Here is a 20,498-nt window from a genome sequence, read left to right on the forward strand (position 1 = left end):
AATTCCCGCCTCGCGGCTCTCGATAAAAAGGTAGAAATCCTAGCGAGGGAGGTACGCTCCATCGTGAGGGATATGAGGGGGGCCCCCTCTGACAAGGGGGGCAACTTCTCTGCGGTGGGGATGGCTCCCGCTGTGCCACCCCCCTCTCCGGCAGAGTGGTCGGGGAGGGGGAGGGGACAGACGGGGGGAGTGGTTGGCGGGGGCGCGGCGGCTCCTGTCCCTTCTCTCGCGGGGGGAGACTCTCGTGTGGGTGGGGCTGGGGGGGCGTCGCGTGCGCTGCCGCCCAATGGAAAGAAAAAGAGGGCCAAGGTGGCTTTACCGGCCCCCCCGAAAACGGCGGCAGTGACATTCACTGTCCCTGGGGGATCACCGGTGACGTATGCCGGGGTCCTCAGGACGGCGAGGGAGAAGGTCTCCCTTGACGACCTGGGAATTGGGCGAATCTCTTGCCGACGGGCCGTCTCCGGTGGCCTCGTGTTTGAGGTCCCTGGCGACAAGCAGGAAGAGAAGGCGGACCTTCTAGCGCGGCGGATGAGTGTCGCATTGGAGGGTTTTGGGGTGCGGGTCTCCAGGCCTGCCAGGTGCGTCGGTTTGCGCCTGACGGGTCTGGATGACTCCGTAACCCGGACGGAGATAAGAGCCGCCATCACCGCGGGTGGCGGCTGTAAGGAGGGCAACGTGACTGTCGGGGAGATAGTCCGTCGCCCTCGGGGAATGGGGGTGACGTGGGTGCGATGTTCTGTGGACGTCGCGAACACAGTTATAAAAAGGGGATTAAAAGTGGGCTGGAGTAGCCCAAAGATAGGGCTGCTCCGAGCCCGCCCCCTCAGGTGCTACAGATGTCTGGACGTGGGTCACGTCGGGGCCCTGTGCACCTCCCCGATGGACCGCAGTGGTCTTTGTTACCGCTGCGGGGTCAGCGGCCATCGGGCCAGAGAGTGCCCTGCGGCGGCCCCGAGATGTCCGCTTTGTGCGGACTCGGGGTTGCATGCTGGGCGCTTGATGGGGGGGCGGGTTGTGCTCACAAGGGTGGGAGAGGGGGACGAGGGCCGCCGAAGACGGCGGTTTCTCCTCCTCCTCTACCCTCCGGACAGGCTTCGGCCTGTCCGGTGGTCGGGATGGTTGGGGATGATCCGACCTCTAGGGGTTGCTCCTCCTCGGCTGTCTCTGGATGACAGTAGTTCGGCGGTCCGAGGGGGCTTGGGGGGATTCCCTAAGGGGTTTCCCTCACTTGTGCCTCCTCGGGTCGCCGGGAGGGCGCGGGCTGGGAACTTAGGTTCGTGACCCGGGCCCTCGGAGTAGGTGGGCCTCGGGGGGGTGGGGGTCTGAGAGACTCTCTGCCCCCTTTCCTCCCCTGGGGCCCGTGGGGGGCCGTGGCCCGAGGGCGGTTACTCGGGCTGCGACCCTGTCCCCTCACTAGGGGGCGCGGCGGTGGGTATCGTGGTACCTGCCGCCGTTTTAGATTAGATTCCCTAACTGGGAGACCTGGGGGGGGGGTTGGGGAGGTCGGGTTATTTGCCCGCTCCTTGGCAATATTTCTTTTAGTTCCCGGTTGGCCTTGCGAGAACACCAAAAGTAGGCCACGCGTCAGGTTTTTAGCCGGTAAGAGTCCGGCATAACCTACCGCCCCACCGCCGGGGCGGAGGTACTCATGAGAGTTTTCCTGACGTAAAAAAAAAAAAAAAAAAAGGTTCTCGATCGCCGCGACGTTTCGACATAGCTCTCTGCTCGCCGAATGAATCTTAATTTATGGAGATACCAGCATTTTTAACGGCCGGTCGACGTTTGCGGCCTCAAGGCTGCATGGCACTCGCAACAGACGGGCAAAAATACCCGACGGCCGAAGGAGACGGGAAACGCCATCCGCTTATCTGGGGCGCGACACAAATTATATCCACGACGAGATCGTAAATCCGCGCACGTTCCTCGTAATAATTTCGATGAGAAGGGAATGCGCGCCGGAGTTTTTGCGAGGGGGTAAATAGCGGATGGAAGTAACAGGCGAGAGCCGCGGTAACCGCGTATCGGCGTCACCGGGCGCGAAGTTACGAAGGTTTTTTTTTTTGCCAACTTCGCGTGTCGTCGATCTGCACTTGCTTCGGCACGATGCGTCGAGGAATTCATTTTTTACGTCTAAATATAGACGCCGCGCCAGCGCCATGTGTCGATTTGCATAAGAGGGTTGGATTTTCTTCGGATGATATTTACATCGTTCACTTGTGTGCGTCATGCTGATAGTATTTTATTTAATAACGTAATGAGCTGCTCGTTGAATTTTCAGCGATCTATTTCGAAAAAAAAAAAGAGAGAAATTGCTCTCTAAACACGTCTAAGAGTACGTTTTCTGTATTATACATTTGATGTGCGTGTGTTATAATTCAATCTCCCGTAAACTTGGCAGCTCTTTTAGGACCAAGTCAGATTTTATTCGACACAATTAATTCTACGCGTGACACTCATTTGGAAATTGTAGAGTGTTGAGGTATTACAGCAGCATTTATCCCGTCGTTATATTGAAGTTTAAATATGTAGTACACACAATTTCTAAGGTATATAAAATCTTGATTTTTGAGAACTTAAATCGTAATAATTGAAATTCCTAGAATATTTTAAATTAAGTTTCGTTTTTGTTTGTCATGTTTCATATATGTATTTCTAATCCTCCGATTGTTTTTCATTATTACACGGCACGTAAAATCATAAATTAAATTCTGTCTTAAGACCCACTTCAGAAGATTTATAATTTTGTTTTTACTTGTAATTATTTACGTAATGTATTTTGATGTGTATTTAATATATACTTTATATATTGCGTGTATTCTGATTCAAGTGTTTTTCGTATTACACATAAGATTACAAAGTAAAACACTATCTCGCACTCCCCAACGTTTGAATTACGTTCGAAGATGGATAACGACGTATCGGCGATCGTCGAAACAAAAGTAGATTTGCGCACGATCGGCGGGTTGATGCGATAAGAGGCTTCGGCCGCGGTTGTTGTCGCCGAGATGCTGGGATCCGGTGATGCCCGGTTATCGTTTGAAAAACACTGGCTGGACCACCGCGGTCAGCGCGCACGATAAACCCTCGGTCATAATGCGAGCTTTCATGCCGAGAGCGCGCAGAGATCACCGAGTACCGGTTATATCCGGCATGTCGATAACTCGACCCCGTTAAAGCGGTTCTCGCGCCGCTTTTTTTCTCCGTCATCTCGTCGTCGTCGTCGTTGGATTTCTTCTGTCGACTTCTTCTCACTGTTTCGAGGCGAACGCCGGTCAATGTGCAAATAACTGCCCGCCGTTCTCCCGAACACGCCTCAGCGTCCTGTATCGCTGTGGGCTTATCTTGGCTTCGCGGTTGTTTGCGTTTGCAGATTTATAATTTAATGAGCGAACTCGATAATTGGCGATATTGTTAAATTACCATTTATTTGAATTGTATTTTAAAGTATATCTTACAATTTTTACGTAACATGCGATTTGTACGATGATTATATTAATCAAGATGTGATAATTCGATGCGATACGATCGAAACGAAAAACTACTTGTAAATATTTACAGCTTTTTAATTATTCGTATTTTTCCACGGCTTGTTCAATTACATTCGAGTTTGTTGTTTATCTTTATTTTTTTTTTTCATGTTTTTAGTCTCTAATTGTTATGCAAATGAGAGTGAATAATGACAGCGGAGCGTGTTGATGATATTTTACAGCGGTTAATTCTAGAGAGACATTGCGATAATTCTGAATTCATATCACGTACTCGATTATTAAAATCATAATCGCAAATGTTGTTATGTGTTTATCCACATTTATTATATCACATCAGACTTTGTAACTGAAATGACGATAACTGGCGTTGGTGGAGATTAGCAGGAAAGATAAGTGAATAACATTTCGCTACGTTGTTTTGTGTGCTTTCGCACATGTGATAAGGATAGAACGAAGTCGTTTATTTCGCGGAAGGACTGCGGGAATTTACGTCAGATTTGGAGAAAGCAAACTCGTGCCGCGGAGACTATGTTTTATTAATTAATTAAGGAACAAGCATCTTCTGTTTATATGCGCTCATCGTATCGACCTCAGTTCTTCGATCATTTTTAACTGAAATATATACAGCGTGTTCTAAATTAAATGACATCGCAGATTCTTTTTATTTAGAAATTTAGATAATGATAGCGCGTTTCTTCATTAATTTCGTGTGCGTCCTATTTTAGCAGATGTCTAATTTAGCTCTCGATCGATAAATTGAGCGACGGAGATAAGAATAATGTCTAAGTAAATCACAATTTTTATAAAATTTAGATAAAGGTTGTTGGAACTTTTTACCGGGAAATCCTACGATCTATCTCCGTGGACTTCGGACGTCCGATAGATAGCAAACGTGAGAAACGTGTCACATGACACACGACATTGCAGTCGAAAGCAAGTGGAAGGACTGATTCATGGGGAATGTAATGACGCTTTTACAACGTAAGACAGTAAATAAATCATAAAGTAATGCAATTAAATCTGTGCCGTCATGTCGTTTACAACTTTGTAAATTTTAATGACGTCGTGCTTGCAAAGGCGTAATGACATCATCTCGGTTAATGTTACCGATATTGTTAATGTTTAATCAGAAGAATATTTAACGATGCTGTATATTGAGTTAATAATAGACGTCTAGCTCGTATTTCGCGCCAAGCTTAGAAAGGCGTAAATTTCGTAAATTTTTGATGATTAAAAAGTAACGGTTTAATTTTACAAAATATTTAGTTTAGCTCAGTGTTTTTCCTCCTTCCTCTCGCTTACTCCAGAGCATGCACACCACGTATATGCCTATTTTATTTGAAATGGAAACTTCAACGGAGTCGCTTTTAATTTTTGGCGTTATTTACGTCCAATATGTTTAGCCAATTAACAATTCCGCTGATATGTAAATCGCGATAAAACAATAGAAATGGTTGGAAAAAGTAGTATAATGTACCGCGTTATTATATCGTGTATCTCGGGTAATAATTTTCAGTTTAGAATGTTGACCTTAACACCGTCTCACAGATTTGATTCCGCCAACGTCGATGTACGAAACAATAAACAGCAACGAAGTCGCACGACAGTAATGTCAAGGTTCGCTATCTTTGGTTCGCCAACTTTCACGTCGAAGACCCAAGACGTAACATTCTAAATTGACGATCGATAGGAAATCTGCTGTTTCTTTTTGCAGGCACGGTAAAAGAAACGAGGTAATGACTAATGAGACATTATGCAACAAGTTGTTCTTCTAATCTGTCATATTATTAGTACTAATATTGATAACTATTACTCAAAATGGCGCATAATTAAAATATAGTTAATTATGCAGATTGATATTTTATTCTTTTACATTGCTACTAATTTTATACTTATTTTATACTCGCTTTATACTCATTTTATAAATTGTACACTTACATTTTTATATCTTGCTTTTTTTATCACAGTTTTTATCTGTGAGAGTCACTTAATTTTTTTTATTTGATTTACTAGAAAAGAGCGAATTCACCTTAATGGTTTCACTTTGATGATTGTTTCTGCGTAAATTTTGCATAACTTTGTAAGTAATTGTTTGAAAATATTAATTATTCTCTCTATATTATTCTAGATAAACTAAAGTATATAATTAATTAACTGAATCTTCGCCTTTAAATATTTAATTAAATATTTAATTATATTATATTAATCACATCTCGTCTGGTTTATTTTATTAATATTAATTATCGGTTTTTGTTAAATGAACTATAATATGTGTCGATATGCTGGGAAAAGGTAACAATTAAATATACAATCACAGAGACGTGAATACAAACGGATATTAAGATTAATTAATTCCATTAACGTGTTTACGCAGATTTGCGTAAATATGATATGTATATGTGTAAGAATCTAATTTGCAATATAAATTGCATCGAAATGCATATGATGATTTTGACTGATTAACTATAATCACCTCCTGCTCCAATAAATTTGAAAATTACCCTCCTTTATAATACACAAATAAGCTATAATGAAGTATAACAAATAATTATATATTAAAATATAATAAAAATAATTATGTAATATAATAAATAATTAATATGAGCGAAATTACAATTTCACATATGTATAATATTTACAAGTGTAACGTCTGGAAGAAATTATTCTAGTTAATTCTTTTCTAAGACGTCCCGTTAATTAATTACTAAATATAATTAATAATAACTAATAATGAATAGTTAAATTTTTTCCAAGAATAATAACATTTCTTTAACGCATCCATTGATATCACGCGGAACTACGCAGAACTCGTAAAATGTTAAATAAGTTAACGCCTTTCCTAGAAGTGTCGTTTGTAAATATTCGTAAATTATTCGTAAGCGTCAGCTTGTGACAGAGAAAGATAAGGTTTTACATGAAAGTCCGCGCGGCATCGGGAAAAAAAATTCGGGGTGGTCAAACGGCACCATCCAGATACGGGGGGGAGGGGGTTCCGCGAGGGGGGGGGGACTCCCAGTAGTGTCAAAGCCAGAAACAGCAAGACCCCCCCCGACTCGATCCGGCGCACGGCGCGGCGTGACGCGGCAGAGACGCGTGTTGCCTCACGTGTTGGGCGTAATGCATCGCGTTTTCGACACGTGATGCTTCCTCATCGCCGTTGTCGACGCGGCGCGGCACGGCGCGGCGCGATGCGACGCGACGTGACGTCTCCCTCCCGATGGCATGGCTGAAGAAACGCGAGTGTCGTCGCTCGCGGCTCGTAGTCGTCGGCGCGCCTGCGATTCGCGAGCACGCACAGCATATATTGTTGTTCGATAACGAGAACGAGTGCCGTCGGCCGTCCCGAGTGTGTTAAGTGGCCGGCTAATCTCTCGTCCCCAATGAGTTTTAATAAGCGCGCAGCGCTTTTAATTCTCAAAAATATAATTATATGCAAAGTATAATTATATGCAAACTACATATATCTTTAAATAAAAGAGATAATAAATTGCCATATTGTCGAACGTGTCGGACTATACTTTAATATAAATTTAATCATTTGAGTATAGTGATACTCTTAAATAAACACGCTGTCAACAATGATACACGATTGTGTCGAACGATACAAGTTATAAGATACAAACTATAAAATCGAACATTTTTCGTGGTGAAATTTATCTTGTATGTGGAACAGCTGTTGCTACAAGCTGTAAAAGTGTTCCGGCGCAATTGCTTGATACAGTGCAAATCATTTGTGGGAACCGTTGACCGTAAAGCGATAATTCCGGAGTCGAGTTTTCCTCGCAATTTTTCGAACGTGCATCGCGCCCATCGCAGATATTTGAAGGGCAAGGACAATATTGTCGCTTCCGAAAATTTCGTGGAAGAAGATTTAATAGGAAGGTATCCCTTCTCTCCTGTGTTTTACCACTCGAGACAGGATGGTCACGCATAGTATGGATAACATCCTGAACATGCAATACTACCCGACGAACAGCCACGTCGATGCATCGGTGCATTCGCCGCCGCCGAGGAAGAGACGTTGCTTGAATAAAGAGGTGAATACGCTTTCGCCAATCTGACTGAGCGAAATCGATACATATCCCGTTCCTTCCCTCTCTCGAGAAAGAGGAATATACGCAGCGGGATGAAGAATTAGAACGCTATCGGAATGCATTCTTCCATTTAATTTAGATCCGACTCTTTTATCAGTAACATTTAATTAACTGTGCGAGTTTGAGAAGGATAGTGTTTGGTTACATTTCGTTCAAAAGCAAGTTTTTTTTAAAGAGCTTGGGACAGAGTTGGTCCTATCCTATCGCTGTTTTCTAGGGTTGCTCCAGTTTTGACCAAAAACTTCTAATTCTTCCTTGGAAGCTTGATCTAAGTTTGCCAAGATTACCCCACGTGCGATCCTCGGATAGAAGCCGCTATTTCATCGTTTTATCTTGATTTACGGCCTTTCAGGTCGTTCTGCTCTTCCTCTGCTATTCCGCTCCCGTTGCCGACGACGGGATGCGCCGATTTATTGCCGCCGATCGCTTGCGTAATTTCGCATGAATGAGTTTCATGGAAAACGCCGGGTTGGGCGCGTGCCAGGAACGAGCGTTACGTTACCGCGATTGGAATGCTATATACGCGCTCGTAAATGAGCGCAAATCTCGGGGCGTCATTGTGACGTCGCCTTTTGTCCGTTCGCTATTTTAAACGCATAATTAGATACGGGACAGACCGCTCGTTCCATTCTTTTGTAAAAATTTGTTTTGAAACGAATCCAACGGGCGTTTTGTACAGATAAAAGCATTCGAAGTGTGATTTGCGTCGATTATCTTTAAGAGAGCAAAATTATGATTATCTGAAAGAGTAAAACATGTTGTTTATTTTCCAAGTGAAGGTTCGAGCTTTTGAAGCGAGATTTTAGTATATAAGATCCGTCTGTGACTTGGCACTTTAGATAATAATTTAAGAATAAAAACTTTCCGACAGATTTTAAAATATACTGTTTTCCAAATAAATAGCGCAAATATGGAGATTTGGTTGAAACGTCGTATAAAGATAAAATGAATTGCAAATTACTTAATATTTTCGGTCGCTCTTGAAAGATCCGGTTTTGTGATGGCCGCTGTTCATTCACTCGTAGCATTCAGTTGTATACGCGCGTTTTAATTCATTTAATTCAATTAGAGAGCTCGGTCGTGAAAATTAAGATTAGGGAACGCGTTCTCACACGCGTGTCGCGCGCAATTTTGTCGTCGAACGCGCGAGATTTTTCCATTACATCACGTTTGCTTCGTGACTGCCCCGTCCGACGTTATCTTTCCGCATATTCGCGCGGTGAGAGATGAACATTTCGGCGAATTAAGCGGTTACCTAACTAACCGCGCGATACGTGCCTCGAGATCGTGACACGCGGCACGTACAGATAATCAGCTCCAGCGGCGGATTGCGACGTGACCTTTATAAAGACGATAACGTGTTTTAATTCGCGAGCGATAGCGTAATTACGATTTCTCTCTCTTTCCGTTTGTTTCAAGATACCCATGGGTGGATACCCGGTAAAAGATTGCTCAACGTCAGATCACATTTTATTTTCGTGTTGTAACTCCAATAGGATAAAAAACCTTCGCAAAAGTTGAAGGTCGATATTTTAAATGTCTTTCATGTTAATTAATGAGAGATTAAGTAATTGGGAATAAAGCGCATACCGATGTCTGACCATATCTTGACCATTACTACTTGCATTACTACCATATCGACTTGCGTGTTTTTTTTTCTTTTTTTTTCAAGTTCTTGGCATATATATTACCATTTTTTCAAAACTTTGTGGAGTATTTATATTGTTTTAAACATGTTCAAATTACAAAAAAATATTGGCATAATATTCCTTCGTTTACATATTAATAAGATCCTTCCTTACAATAATAATGACAGATTATATTATATAATTGTACATGACAAAGCTAATTATTTTAAAGCTCTAAGGTGTTATTATTAAGGTTCGGTATAGGTAATTGGATCGTATTCGTTTCTGTTGCAGCAAGATCCGATGTCACACAGGATCATCGAGAAGCGGAGAAGAGATCGTATGAACAATTGCCTGGCCGACCTCAGCAGGCTCATACCGGCGGAATACTTGAAGAAGGGTCGAGGCAGAGTCGAAAAGACGGAGATCATCGAGATGGCGATCCGCCACATGAAGCATCTTCAAGGCCTCCGGCAAGGTGAGATCTCGAGCGTTTGATCGATTTTTTTCTCGCGATTCTCCCAAACAGAATTATTTCGGGAATATATTTTATGCAACATCGCGCATTGTATTTCCACGAGTTGGCAATAACAGCAGTTTTGCGCATCGTTTGCTGGCCGCGAATAAGAGAGAGACGCGTTCTCTCGGCGATGCTCCCTGAAAATGACAAGCGCACACAAGTTATACTCGCGGCATCGATCATTATCAGAATTGGCGATGTTTTTTACTTAGATACCAAGCACTCGCCTGTGACGCCGGTGCACACGCATCCCGAGGACAGCGTGGACAGCGTGTCACATTCGACTGCGGCCTCCACCGCGGCGGAGCATTACAAGCTGGGATTTCAGGAGTGTCTGAGCGAGACCATACATTTTCTCATCGAGGTCGAGGGCTTTTTCGCGAGGGATGCCCTCTGCGTACAGCTCATCAATCATTTGCAGCAGCACTGCGACAAAATCGTAGCCACCAGTACGTATTGTTCAACTTTCGAAAGAGATAAGCAGTTTTTAGCCCTTTTGTTTCGATAACAGTGTACTTTAATCATCTCGATCTGTTCATAACGATAAACGACGATATATATATATATATAGGTATCAGTTCACTGCAATGTCTTGAAAAGAGGAAGTAATATTTAACTTTCATAGTACAACTTCCCAAGAAAACAGAAAAGTCAAAGTAATGTCATATTGACGAAAAAATGACGTAAATTTGATCAATATGACGTTAAATTGATATTTTGACTTTCTATTCTCTTTTGGCTAGTTAATGGTAGTTCTATGTTATCACGAAGATTACGGATTTATTCTTTTACATCCGGTATTCGGTCAAGTTTTAGAATTTCGATACAATTTGATAAAGTCCGGGTTATTCCCCAAAGAGATCGAGAGTTCCCGATATCCTTCGAGAGGAGTTTCGGTTTATTAATCGCTCGAATTTGCTGCAGGTGACCGATTAGGCTTCCCGCACACCGAGCTGCCAGTGATGAACGGTACGATGAACGGCGCCGGCTACTCGCACACAAGTATTCCGACGATATGTCAGCCCAACGGCGGCCACTCGGACCACGGCTCGAGCTCGGGCGTGAGCTCGTTCGGCGACCCGGAACGTCCGCTGCTGCGACCGGCGATCGTGCCGCTGCCGATGATCGTGAGTGACGACAGCACTCACAGCACCCACTCGCACAGCACACCGCCCGGAACCGGGACCGTCTCCTGTCGGGACCGGCCGACCAACTACAAGTTCAAGAGCTCGATCAAGCAGAGGTTCTCGGCGGAGAGGGTGAAGTCGTGTTCGCCGCCAGTGTCGAACGGCGCCGGGCTGGACAAGCCACCGTCCTCGTCGTCCCACGGGGTGCCAATCTTCGCCCTGCACGACGTCGGATCCTTCTACGTGCCGCTGACGGTCGAGGCGTCCCTGATCAGACCGCATCTGAGCTTCATTCCGGATACCGGACCCGACACCGTTTTACATCCGGTCACGATATCTGTTAACTTCAATCACTCGTCGCCGCCAGCGTGGTCGCAACACCATAGTCCCACGCACCAGCATTAGACGTGTTAAGAGGAAAGGTCTGTCATCTGCTCGCTTGTGCGAACGAGGGAGGATGTACTCTGATCCATCAATGTTCCGATTGTCATCGGTAGACTGGATCTTTGGATCAACGCCCTAATATATGATTGTAAGAAATCTGCGCATTCTTGAATAATCTGTCAGTCATTGCGATGGAATCGGGAGTGATGAGGCCGTCCACATGACGCTCGCGAGAATCAAGAACAGCTTGTAGTTCTTCTATTTTATTAACCGCAATACGCGGTGGACGGACTAAAGTGGCCTATATACGATACAATTCATTGGCATAATTAATATCATCGTTAATCTCATAATATAAATTCTAATCGTGTTATAAAACTCACTTATTATTCATTATTATTCATGTCCTAAAATATATTTAGGACGATAATTAATTGCGTCGTGTATGGGCCGCTTTTCGGGTGTATATTGCGTATAGGAGACGCCGAAGTCGAGGATATTTGTACATTTACTGAGGCTGTGGGTCGCTTTAGCATTTACGAGGTTTGAGAGAATGTGTGTTAAGGGTTGTACATAGGTAGAGTATTAAGGATAGGAAGCTCCAAGTCGTTCTGGCTTCGGTGTGTCTTTCCTCGTCGTTAATCTATATAAATTCGGACGTCCGTTTTGCTCCTTCCTTTTCCCCGGATACTTGTATCTCTCGTTCCCGTTTTCACTCCGTCTGTTCTCCTTCCTCGACGCTTATTTTCCATCTGCTCGACGAACTTTTCGCGTCACTATGTTTCCTTGGTAAAAAAAAATCAATATGAATATCGATGAGTCCACGGATATCGGATATCAATTATATGTTGAATACATTGAGTATTCAGCGGAGGAGCAGGTTGCGTCTCAATACAAATCAGGGATCTGGAAACAACCTCATTTCTTATGTGTCATGTGGTAGGAGAGATCATTGACATAATATGAAAAGAATAAAAGGTCGTATTTCCATATGTCTATGGAAATAAGATTTATTTCATTGACTATGGTCGGTATTCATAGTCAGATTTCACATATAAGATCGTCTTAAGTTCATCTTCAGATATTCCGTAGCCAATATAACGAGTCGTATACAGCTTCTCAAGATAAACTTGAGACGATCTTAAATATAAGATCTGACTATGAATACCACACTGTGTCTAGGAAAAGATTTATTTCTGTTAGTATAACACAGCAAACGCATGACAATAGACAAACATTATCAACCTAACAGAATTGATTCACGCAGGAGCGATGATCTTGCTTCGAGATCCTAACGGATTGATTTTCCGTATTTGCGATGTAAGTTAGAATAAAAGTGCCTACGTATACATACACACACCCACACACGTATATGTAAAACTATATATATATATATATATATATATATATTATAAAATAAATGATACATATATATATGTATGTGCGTGTGTGTGTGTACGTATATATCGATTCATGAATTCCACTTATGTGATTTCCCGATTATGTGTGAAGAAAGTGTTTCATTTTTTTTTCTGCGAATATAATTCTATGTCACGTTCGATCACGAGAGGATTAAGTCTGCTCGACGCCCCGCCAAAAACGGGCCTCAGCAAAAGACTGACCAAGACCTGCATTACACTAAAAAAAAAACTCTTGTAAGATCACTGCATTAAATATATTTGTACATACCACGTTTAGCTGTAACTTTAACAAAGAGAGGAGAAGAATTTATGCGGAATAAATTATATTTACCTTAGAAACCCGGCTTCTCTTCTTCTGTGTCAACCATCCGCCCTACGTCACGTCTACCTACGCGATCTCTTCGCCTGCATTCAACATTTGCATCGGTCGGAGATGTGAGAAAGAAAATGTAGTCTAATTTTAACTGCACAATTGCGGGCAGTCTATGTATTTTTCATTTGGCGCGCGAAATTATGAGAGAGGATACAAGGAGAAAGTAAAGAGACCCGGAGGTGTGCAATTAAAGATTTTTTTTATTACATCAACGTAATACTGGCTAAGGGTCAAAACAATGTCATAGAACGCGTCTATGGTCAGCGGGAGGGACAGCGCCGAGATCAACATGAGCGACTCGCGACGAATGTCTCATCCTCTTTAAGGAGACGATTTCGTTCTCCCTCCTCGAGAGGGGAGAGGCAGCCGGAGACTTGCCGACGACAAGAGAGAGAGGGAGCATAGTCTAATGATCCCTATATAACTCTATAGGTAGATAAATATCTTATAAGTATAATAAAAACTAATAGCACAGAGAGCGAGGCAACCAAGTCTCGGAACAAATCAGCCTTAATAAACCCTTCGAAAAGAATCGAGAGAAGTCTTGCTGGGTATGCGAGCCAGCGGCGCGCTCGCCTCGACGTCGCCGATCACGACGACGCGGCTTAAAGCACTCCCCCGTCGCTGCTCCGACGGGGGAAAAGGCAATACACCCGCTGTCTCGCTCAGCTCCTCTCGCGAGAGCGGGGGGAGGATCCCGAGCGCGGCTGTCTCCGCGACACCCCCCCGGTTTGGTTGTTTGCTGATGCTCGGTGTTGTATTCAATTGAAAAACCTAACTACACAGAGTCCAAGGGAACTGAGTACCTGGTAAAATACCGTACACATATCGTCAATATCGAGTTAATTAATGATAAACGCGGTAAGACGCGGGGCAACGCTCCCCCTAGCATATGTGAGGCGTGCGCGGGGCATGGGTGAACTGAATGTGCAGGTTCGGATAGATGCGCGGGTTCAACACTACCGGATAATGTAACGGGGGTAAGCACAACATCTTATGACTTTTGGTATTAGTCGACGAGTACGAGTCGAGCGGGGCAGCCACCGCGGTGGCATGCTGCATCCTGACGGTGGGTCCCTGCTGCTGCTGCTGCTGCTGCTGCGGCTGCTGCACGGGGACGCCTGCTTCCACATGGCACCTGCCGGCGGACTGCGAGCTTCCGAGGAAGCTTGATGGTTACTTTTTCTTCTGGGCTTTCTCCGCGGCTTTTGTTACCTTGCCCTGGGTGTCTTTGAAGGTGACACTCTGCGGAAGCGTTATGAATTGTTATAAGTGAGATTTATAATACATATTAATGATTTATTTTGGACCAATCACAGTATTGTAGGCTAAAGATCAAAAATTCGAGAATAAGAATATTTTATCTTTACAAATGACACATTGTTAAAATAATATTATATTTTTAGAGTATTTAAATTATTTCTCTCTCGAAGTATACAGAATACAGACATAAAAAAAGCATAGGTGTTTTTTATTTGACGAAGAAAAATACAAATATTAAAGTTATGGGGAAAAAATATTTAAAATGTAGATCTAGACAGTGAGAGAATTTGATAAATATTCAGTATGGGTGCCATCTCAATGATTTTTTGGAACTCACACATTATATATACATATTTTCACGTGCAGAAAACTGAGTCAGTTCGCAAAAAATTGTTGTTCTCTTTCCGTTTTTTATATAATAATATTTAGTAGCAAAATAATCATACTATAATAGTATTCTGTATAAACAAACTCTTCGCTTTATTTTCGAAGGATATGCAGATTATTATTATTTTAGCACTTATATAATAATTCTTAATGTCTAAATGCGTAAGTTCCAAAAAATGGGTAAAGCTTGCCTGCACTTGAACTAAACATTTATCAAAAATGTTTTATTGCTCCGCCACAAAAAAATAATTCATCATGAAATATCAAGGAGCATAACTGATTAATAGATTCTAAAATATCTTGTTAGCTTTTTTAAAAATATTTTATAAGCAGTTGTTTGTCAAGCGAAAGAACCAAGATCGACAGTCGGTTCTTTGATCTCGCGTAGGAGTGGAAAAATATTTCATTATGACAAAAACAAGAGTCAAAAACAAAAATAAATTTCAAGATAACCGAACAATAAATTACAATACTGCATCTTTTGGAGAACGGAAATCCAAATGGTAATAATAAGAAGATACTTTATGCGATCTTATGTTTGAAGCTCGCTCTCAGCCTGCTTTTATCCTGAATCTTTCGAGATAATTTCTCGTACCTTGATAACACCCACGGCGACGGTTTGACGCATGTCGCGGACGGCGAAGCGGCCCAGGGGCGGGAACTCCTGGAAGGCCTCGACGCACATCGGCTTGGTCGGCTGCAGCATTACGATGGCGGCGTCGCCGCTCTTTATGCTCTTCGGGTTCTCCTCGGTGGTCTTGCCGGTACGGCGGTCGCATTTCTCCTTGATCTCAGCGAACTTGCAGGCGATGTGAGCGGTGTGGCAGTCGAGCACCGGCGTGTAGCCGTTGCTGATCTGTCCCGGGTGATTCAGAACGATAACCTGGGCGGTGAAGTCGGCGGCGCCGCGCGGCGGCTGATTCTTGGAGTCGCCGGCGACGTAACCGCGCCTCAGCTCCTTCACCGAGATGTTTTTCACGTTGAAGCCAACGTTGTCGCCGGGCAGGGCTTCCGTCAGCGCCTCGTGATGCATCTCGACGGATTTCACCTCGGTGGTGAGAGCCGCCGGCGCGAAAGTCACCAACATACCTTAAAATTGTAAATTTATAGATTTATAAGAATCTACATTAATTCATCTAAAGTGTCACAGTAAAGATAATTAAATGGACAATAATGATCGTTGTGTTTAAAATAAAGTAGAAGTGATTTGTTAGGTTAATGCATGGCTTTGTGAGAGCGATTGACTTATAATCAATAAACTTCGACCAAGCGTATAAATTTTCGATTTTATAAAAAGCGATTTATGATTAAAAATAAATAATTTGGGTACCCATATTTCAATTATTTTCCGAATCCGATTCTCGCGACCGAAGTAACTCTAATTACTTTTCCAGAATTCATATTGCAGTCACCTGGCTTTAAGATACCAGTCTCCACGCGGCCGACAGGCACCGTTCCAATACCGCCAATCTTGTAGACATCCTGAAGCGGCAGCCGCAGGGCCTTGTCGGTGGGCCTGGAGGGCGGCAGGATGGCGTCGAGCGCCTCGATGAGCGTCTTGCCGTCGGCATTGCCGTCCTTGCGCTCCACCTTCCAGCCCTTGTACCAGGGTGTCTTCGGGGACGGCTCGAGCATGTTGTCGCCGTGCCAGCCGGAGATCGGCACGAAGGCGACCGAGGCGGTGTTGTAGCCGATCTTCTTGATATAAGAGGACACCTCCTTCTTAATCTCCTCGAAGCGCGTTTCCGAGTACGGCGGATCGGTCATGTCCATCTTGTTGACGCCGACTATCAGCTGCTTCACGCCCAGGGTGAAGGCGAGCAGGGCGTGCTCGCGGGTCTGTCCGTTTTTCGAGATACCGGCCTCGAACTCGCCGATACCGGCCGCGACGATCAGCACCGCGCAATCGGCCTGGCTGGTGCCGGTGATCATGTTCTTGATAAAGTCACGGTGACCGGGCGCGTCGATGATGGTGACGTAGTACTTGGCCGTCTCGAATTTCCACAGGGCGATGTCGATGGTGATGCCGCGCTCGCGCTCCGCCTTGAGCTTGTCCAACACCCAGGCGTACTTGAACGAGCCCTTGCCCATCTCCTGCGCCTCCTTCTCGAACTTCTCGATCGTCCGCTTGTCGATACCGCCGCATTTGTAGATCAGGTGGCCGGTCGTCGTGGACTTGCCCGAATCGACGTGGCCGATCACGACGATGTTTATGTGGATCTTCTCCTTACCCATGATGTCGAGGCTCTAGCTACCTGCCGACACAAGTTGTTCGAGAATTCACAAGTGAGCTGTCGATCGAACGGCACACGGCTGAATAGCGTGCCGACTTTAGTTTGCTTTAATGATTGTGTTCTCTAATATGAAACATATGTTGCCCTCTACAGAATAGACTGTGGTGCAATATCTGTCTATAGACTGATCGGTCGTACATTGTAGACTCAAGGGGAAGCTTTTTAAGCCAGTGTTGAACCTCCACTCACAATTCAGCTATAGAATGTTCTAAAGCTGTCGGGTGAGTCTTTTCTTATGTGAGTAATCCATATATGTAAATAGACACTAAGCGGCAACTTTTATCTATCCGTTTGAGTTTAGCGTGTAGGAAGTGATAATTTAAGCATTAGTTTTGGGCAAACGACAACAACGTGTAACATACACAATAATTAGTAGCTTCATAAGTAATTAGAGGGATAAATTCTAATCTATCATATGATATTCGTAATTTGTATCTGTATATTTATTATTATTAGATTGTTCAATAAGTGATGTCGTATTTATTTTGTTTATATTACGCGGAAAAAAAGACTATTCTTGATTTAAAATACCTTTAGTTTTAATTTGGAAATCTTGAAATGAGATTATATTGCATAGGAAAAAAACTTGCTTGAATAAAGTTGTTTTATACAGTTCAACCAAGAAAAAAAAGTTTAAATTTTTATAAGATTATAGATTGTTTTAAGTATATACGAGTATATAAGTTTTGATTTAGACACTTCTTTTTTTCCATGTTCTGACATGTTTGTCGAAATGGAATTGAATAATTGATTTCACGGTAGTAGACAGGTAGTGGAAACAAAGTGGCGATTACAATTTGCATTATATTAAATTAACGAATGTAAATTTCGTTCTTCAAAGTCTTTTAAAAAATGCGACATTGTCAAACGACCTAATATTTAGATATAATGTGTCAAAAAAATATCTCTTCCTTTAATTTCTAAATATACAATTTTCTCCGCGATTTTCTAGACCGATACCTAACGTCAAGCACTGTCGATAAAGATTATAATTGTAACAGATAATTTTTATCCTCGCTTTTAATAAGGCATCGGAGCGGTTTCACGCGCGGTGCGTTGATCGGGCATTAAAGAGACGATAAATATTGACGGCGCGAGAACGGAGGACCTCTCACAAGCTACAAAGGGTATTGATTCGTTTCAAGGAGAGACCTACGCAGGGCTCGTGAACTCACTCTTTCTCTCCCTCTCCCCCTCGCCTCTCTCTCTCTCTCTCTCTCTCTCTCTCTCTCTCTCTCTCTTGACGTACGTGTATAAATATGAGTGGTATCGAATCGAGCATGCGCGGTTATTCCCCGAGGATCTCCGCCGAGGCGATCGTAATCCGTGTCGCGGAAAAACAATTTCGGTTCAATTACACCAATCTGAGGGGAGGGGGACCTAATTAGGATTAGGGCCGACCGCATTCCGACGGACTCGAATCGGATCGCGATATGGCGCGGGGGCTCAGGTAATTCCCGTCCCGCGAGTCTGTCTTTTAGATCAATAAAGGGTGTACGCTGTCCTAGCAATCTCGATCTACGTGTGGGGTGCGGTGGGCAGGATATGTATTAAAAGTTGCGTGGTTTCTTTGCCCGAATGACAGACATTAAAGACCGAATTAAGCAGATGAATGTCAGATTAGTGTGCCTGATGGAAGAAATTTCCGCTTAGTTTCCGTGACAAGTATTTGAAGACGATTATTTCTCAGAAAATTATTTAAATCATTGAGATTATTTCTCGGATTGGTTACTTCTCAGAATTCTGAAATTAATTAGACATAGTTATATGACAGTTTCTCGAAAATAATTTGTAATTAAAATCTCGGAGAATTTTCAATTTTAATAAAAAAAAAAAAAAAAAAAATACATTTTAGAAATCGATACAGCAGGGATTTTTTCAAGAGGGATTTAATTTCTATTTATCATCATATGATTAGAGTTCAGAATTTAACTGAATTAAATTACGTAGCAAGTTATCAATTAAACCGAAATGTACGTTAATAACGTTGATCACACACACACATAATTAAATTTTCTTTTCTCACCCAAAAGGTACAAAATTATAATTTAGAAAAATAAGAAGCAGTTTTAGCTACACTTATTAAAGATTATTTATCTGAAATCCGTGTTAAATAGATCATTGTTTATCCCGGGAAATGCACAGCATATAATTGAAGAGAGAAAGCCGGATTGACCAGCCGAATTAATCGGTGCCGGCCGAAAAGGTCTTCACAGAAATTCAGTATCGGTGCAATCGATTGCACCGATTCTCACTTCGCTCGGTTGCGGCTCGCGTCTTAACGTAACGCGCGCGTACCGGCCTGCCTTTTCTAATAATAGTCACAGCCCCACGAAGGCGGCCATTTCTCAGCGGCGACTATTCGCTTCGAAACGTCGTGTCCTCGCGATGTCACTATCAGCGATTTTCCATCATTCCATTCGCGAAATTACCAATTCCTGCGAGCTGTTCTTTCGCCACCCATCCTTCGCAAGTACGAACGATCGCGTAAGAGAATCGCGCGATTTTTTACTTGGGGTGGAACACATTTTGGGAGGCGGGGGGAAAAAGACACAAACGCTGATCCAACGAGATATTAAAACGACGCGATTACGACATATCGCGCAACGAGGTTACCCCCTCGAAATTGGTACCACTTACCGATCGACTGTTGCCGGTCAATCGATCGCAACGACGTACCCCGACTTGCAGCAAAAAGCTTCAAGCCGCGGGGGGATTGTTTCACGGCACCCAGGAAGCTCGCGGCACGCTCGGTCGAAAATGCAAGGCGACCGGTCGCCAACGTTAATGGCCGGCTCTCTCGTCGTCGAAAGTTCACTGCCGGAGCTTGCGGCTCGCGCGGAGAAACCCTTTTACCTCGCGACCAAACACCCCCGACTCGGAGAACGGCGGCTCGCGGACGAGTCGAGGGCGGATGCGCCCGACAAAGAGAGAGAGAAAGAGAGAGAGACAGAGAGAGAGAGAGAGAGAGAGAAGCGGCGCGCCGGCTCGAATCGATACTCTCGCTGGCTGGCTGACTGGCTGGCGAACGAAGCCGGCTCCGAGCTTGCAGGCAGCGAGAACCGATCGAAGCTCTGTCCGCTGCAAGCTCGGCACGTTTCTTCGAGGTTCCAGGCGACGATCGGTCGTTCTTGCGACGCGGGACGATTTACTTACCCGAGAATTCGACGTCGACGGATACTCCGCTCCGAAAAATCACCGCCGGGACCCTGCCTCCCGTCTTGCCGCGCGCACGCAAGCTCGTGGAGCGAGGAAGAGGGTGGCGGAACGTAGGGCGAGGGAGGACGAGACGGAAAGCTCTACTCCGGCGGCGGCGGGCGGCGGGTGGAAAAAGGGGGTTGAGGGGGGTTAGAGGGGGTCGTGAACAAACGATCGCGATGCCATCTGAAACGTGCCGCGGCGCTTGCGCTTGGGGTCTGCGCGACCGCGACCCTGCTCGATTGGCTCCCGACCGGCCGGCGAGCGTCTATTTTCCTCCTCGACGAGGACAAAAGAAACGACATCACCGCGTCGCCG

The 20,498-nt window shown here is 44.2% G+C and overlaps 2 protein-coding genes across 4 annotated transcripts in view; one reads left to right on the forward strand and one right to left on the reverse strand.

The window, feature by feature from the left end:
• Cwo (transcription factor cwo) overlaps positions 1-12,649 on the forward strand; it is a 45,795-nt gene extending 33,146 nt beyond the window's left edge. The window contains exons 1-4 of one of the 2 annotated variants that reach the window (XM_077404127.1): positions 6,577-7,528; positions 9,508-9,691; positions 9,946-10,182; positions 10,658-12,649. In XM_077404127.1, coding sequence (XP_077260253.1) covers positions 7,412-7,528; positions 9,508-9,691; positions 9,946-10,182; positions 10,658-11,265 — 1,146 coding nt within the window. In that variant the 5' untranslated portion in view covers positions 6,577-7,411 and the 3' untranslated portion in view covers positions 11,266-12,649. Of the gene's footprint in view, positions 1-6,576; positions 7,529-9,507; positions 9,692-9,945; positions 10,183-10,657 lie in introns of those variants that run through there. The other variant, XM_077404126.1, reaches the window with a different exon arrangement.
• Positions 12,650-13,220: 571 nt separating this feature from the next.
• On the reverse strand, positions 13,221-20,295 carry Ef-1a-f1 (translation elongation factor eEF-1 alpha chain). 2 transcript variants are annotated; one of them, XM_077404125.1, is made up of 4 exons: positions 20,139-20,295; positions 16,101-16,943; positions 15,284-15,777; positions 13,221-14,283 (listed from the first exon to the last, which is right to left on the reverse strand). In XM_077404125.1, the coding sequence occupies exons 2-4, from the start codon at positions 16,921-16,923 to the stop codon at positions 14,215-14,217; spliced, it is 1,386 nt and encodes a 461-aa protein (XP_077260251.1). In that variant the 5' UTR covers positions 16,924-16,943; positions 20,139-20,295; the 3' UTR covers positions 13,221-14,214. The 2 variants fall into 2 exon arrangements, with proteins under 2 accessions (XP_077260251.1, XP_077260250.1); XM_077404124.1 differs by lacking the exon at positions 20,139-20,295 and adding an exon at positions 19,623-19,920.
• Between the last annotated feature and the right edge of the window lie 203 nt (positions 20,296-20,498).

Source organism: Temnothorax americanus, unplaced genomic scaffold (assembly GCF_048541705.1).
Source record: "Temnothorax americanus isolate GAGA-0224 unplaced genomic scaffold, ASM4854170v1 Scaffold18, whole genome shotgun sequence".
NCBI lineage: Eukaryota > Metazoa > Arthropoda > Insecta > Hymenoptera > Formicidae > Temnothorax > Temnothorax americanus.

Excerpts from the sequence above, each read along its gene's own strand:
- Ef-1a-f1 (XM_077404125.1), bottom strand. The coding sequence starts at position 16,923 with ATGGGTAAGGAGAAGATCCACATAAACATCGTCGTGATCGGCCACGTC. Across the intron at positions 15,778-16,100 it reads GACTGGTATCTTAAAGCCAG|GTATGTTGGTGACTTTCGCG; the intron begins GTGACTGCAATA and ends TACAATTTTAAG. Across the intron at positions 14,284-15,283 it reads TCGCCGTGGGTGTTATCAAG|AGTGTCACCTTCAAAGACAC; the intron begins GTACGAGAAATT and ends ACGCTTCCGCAG.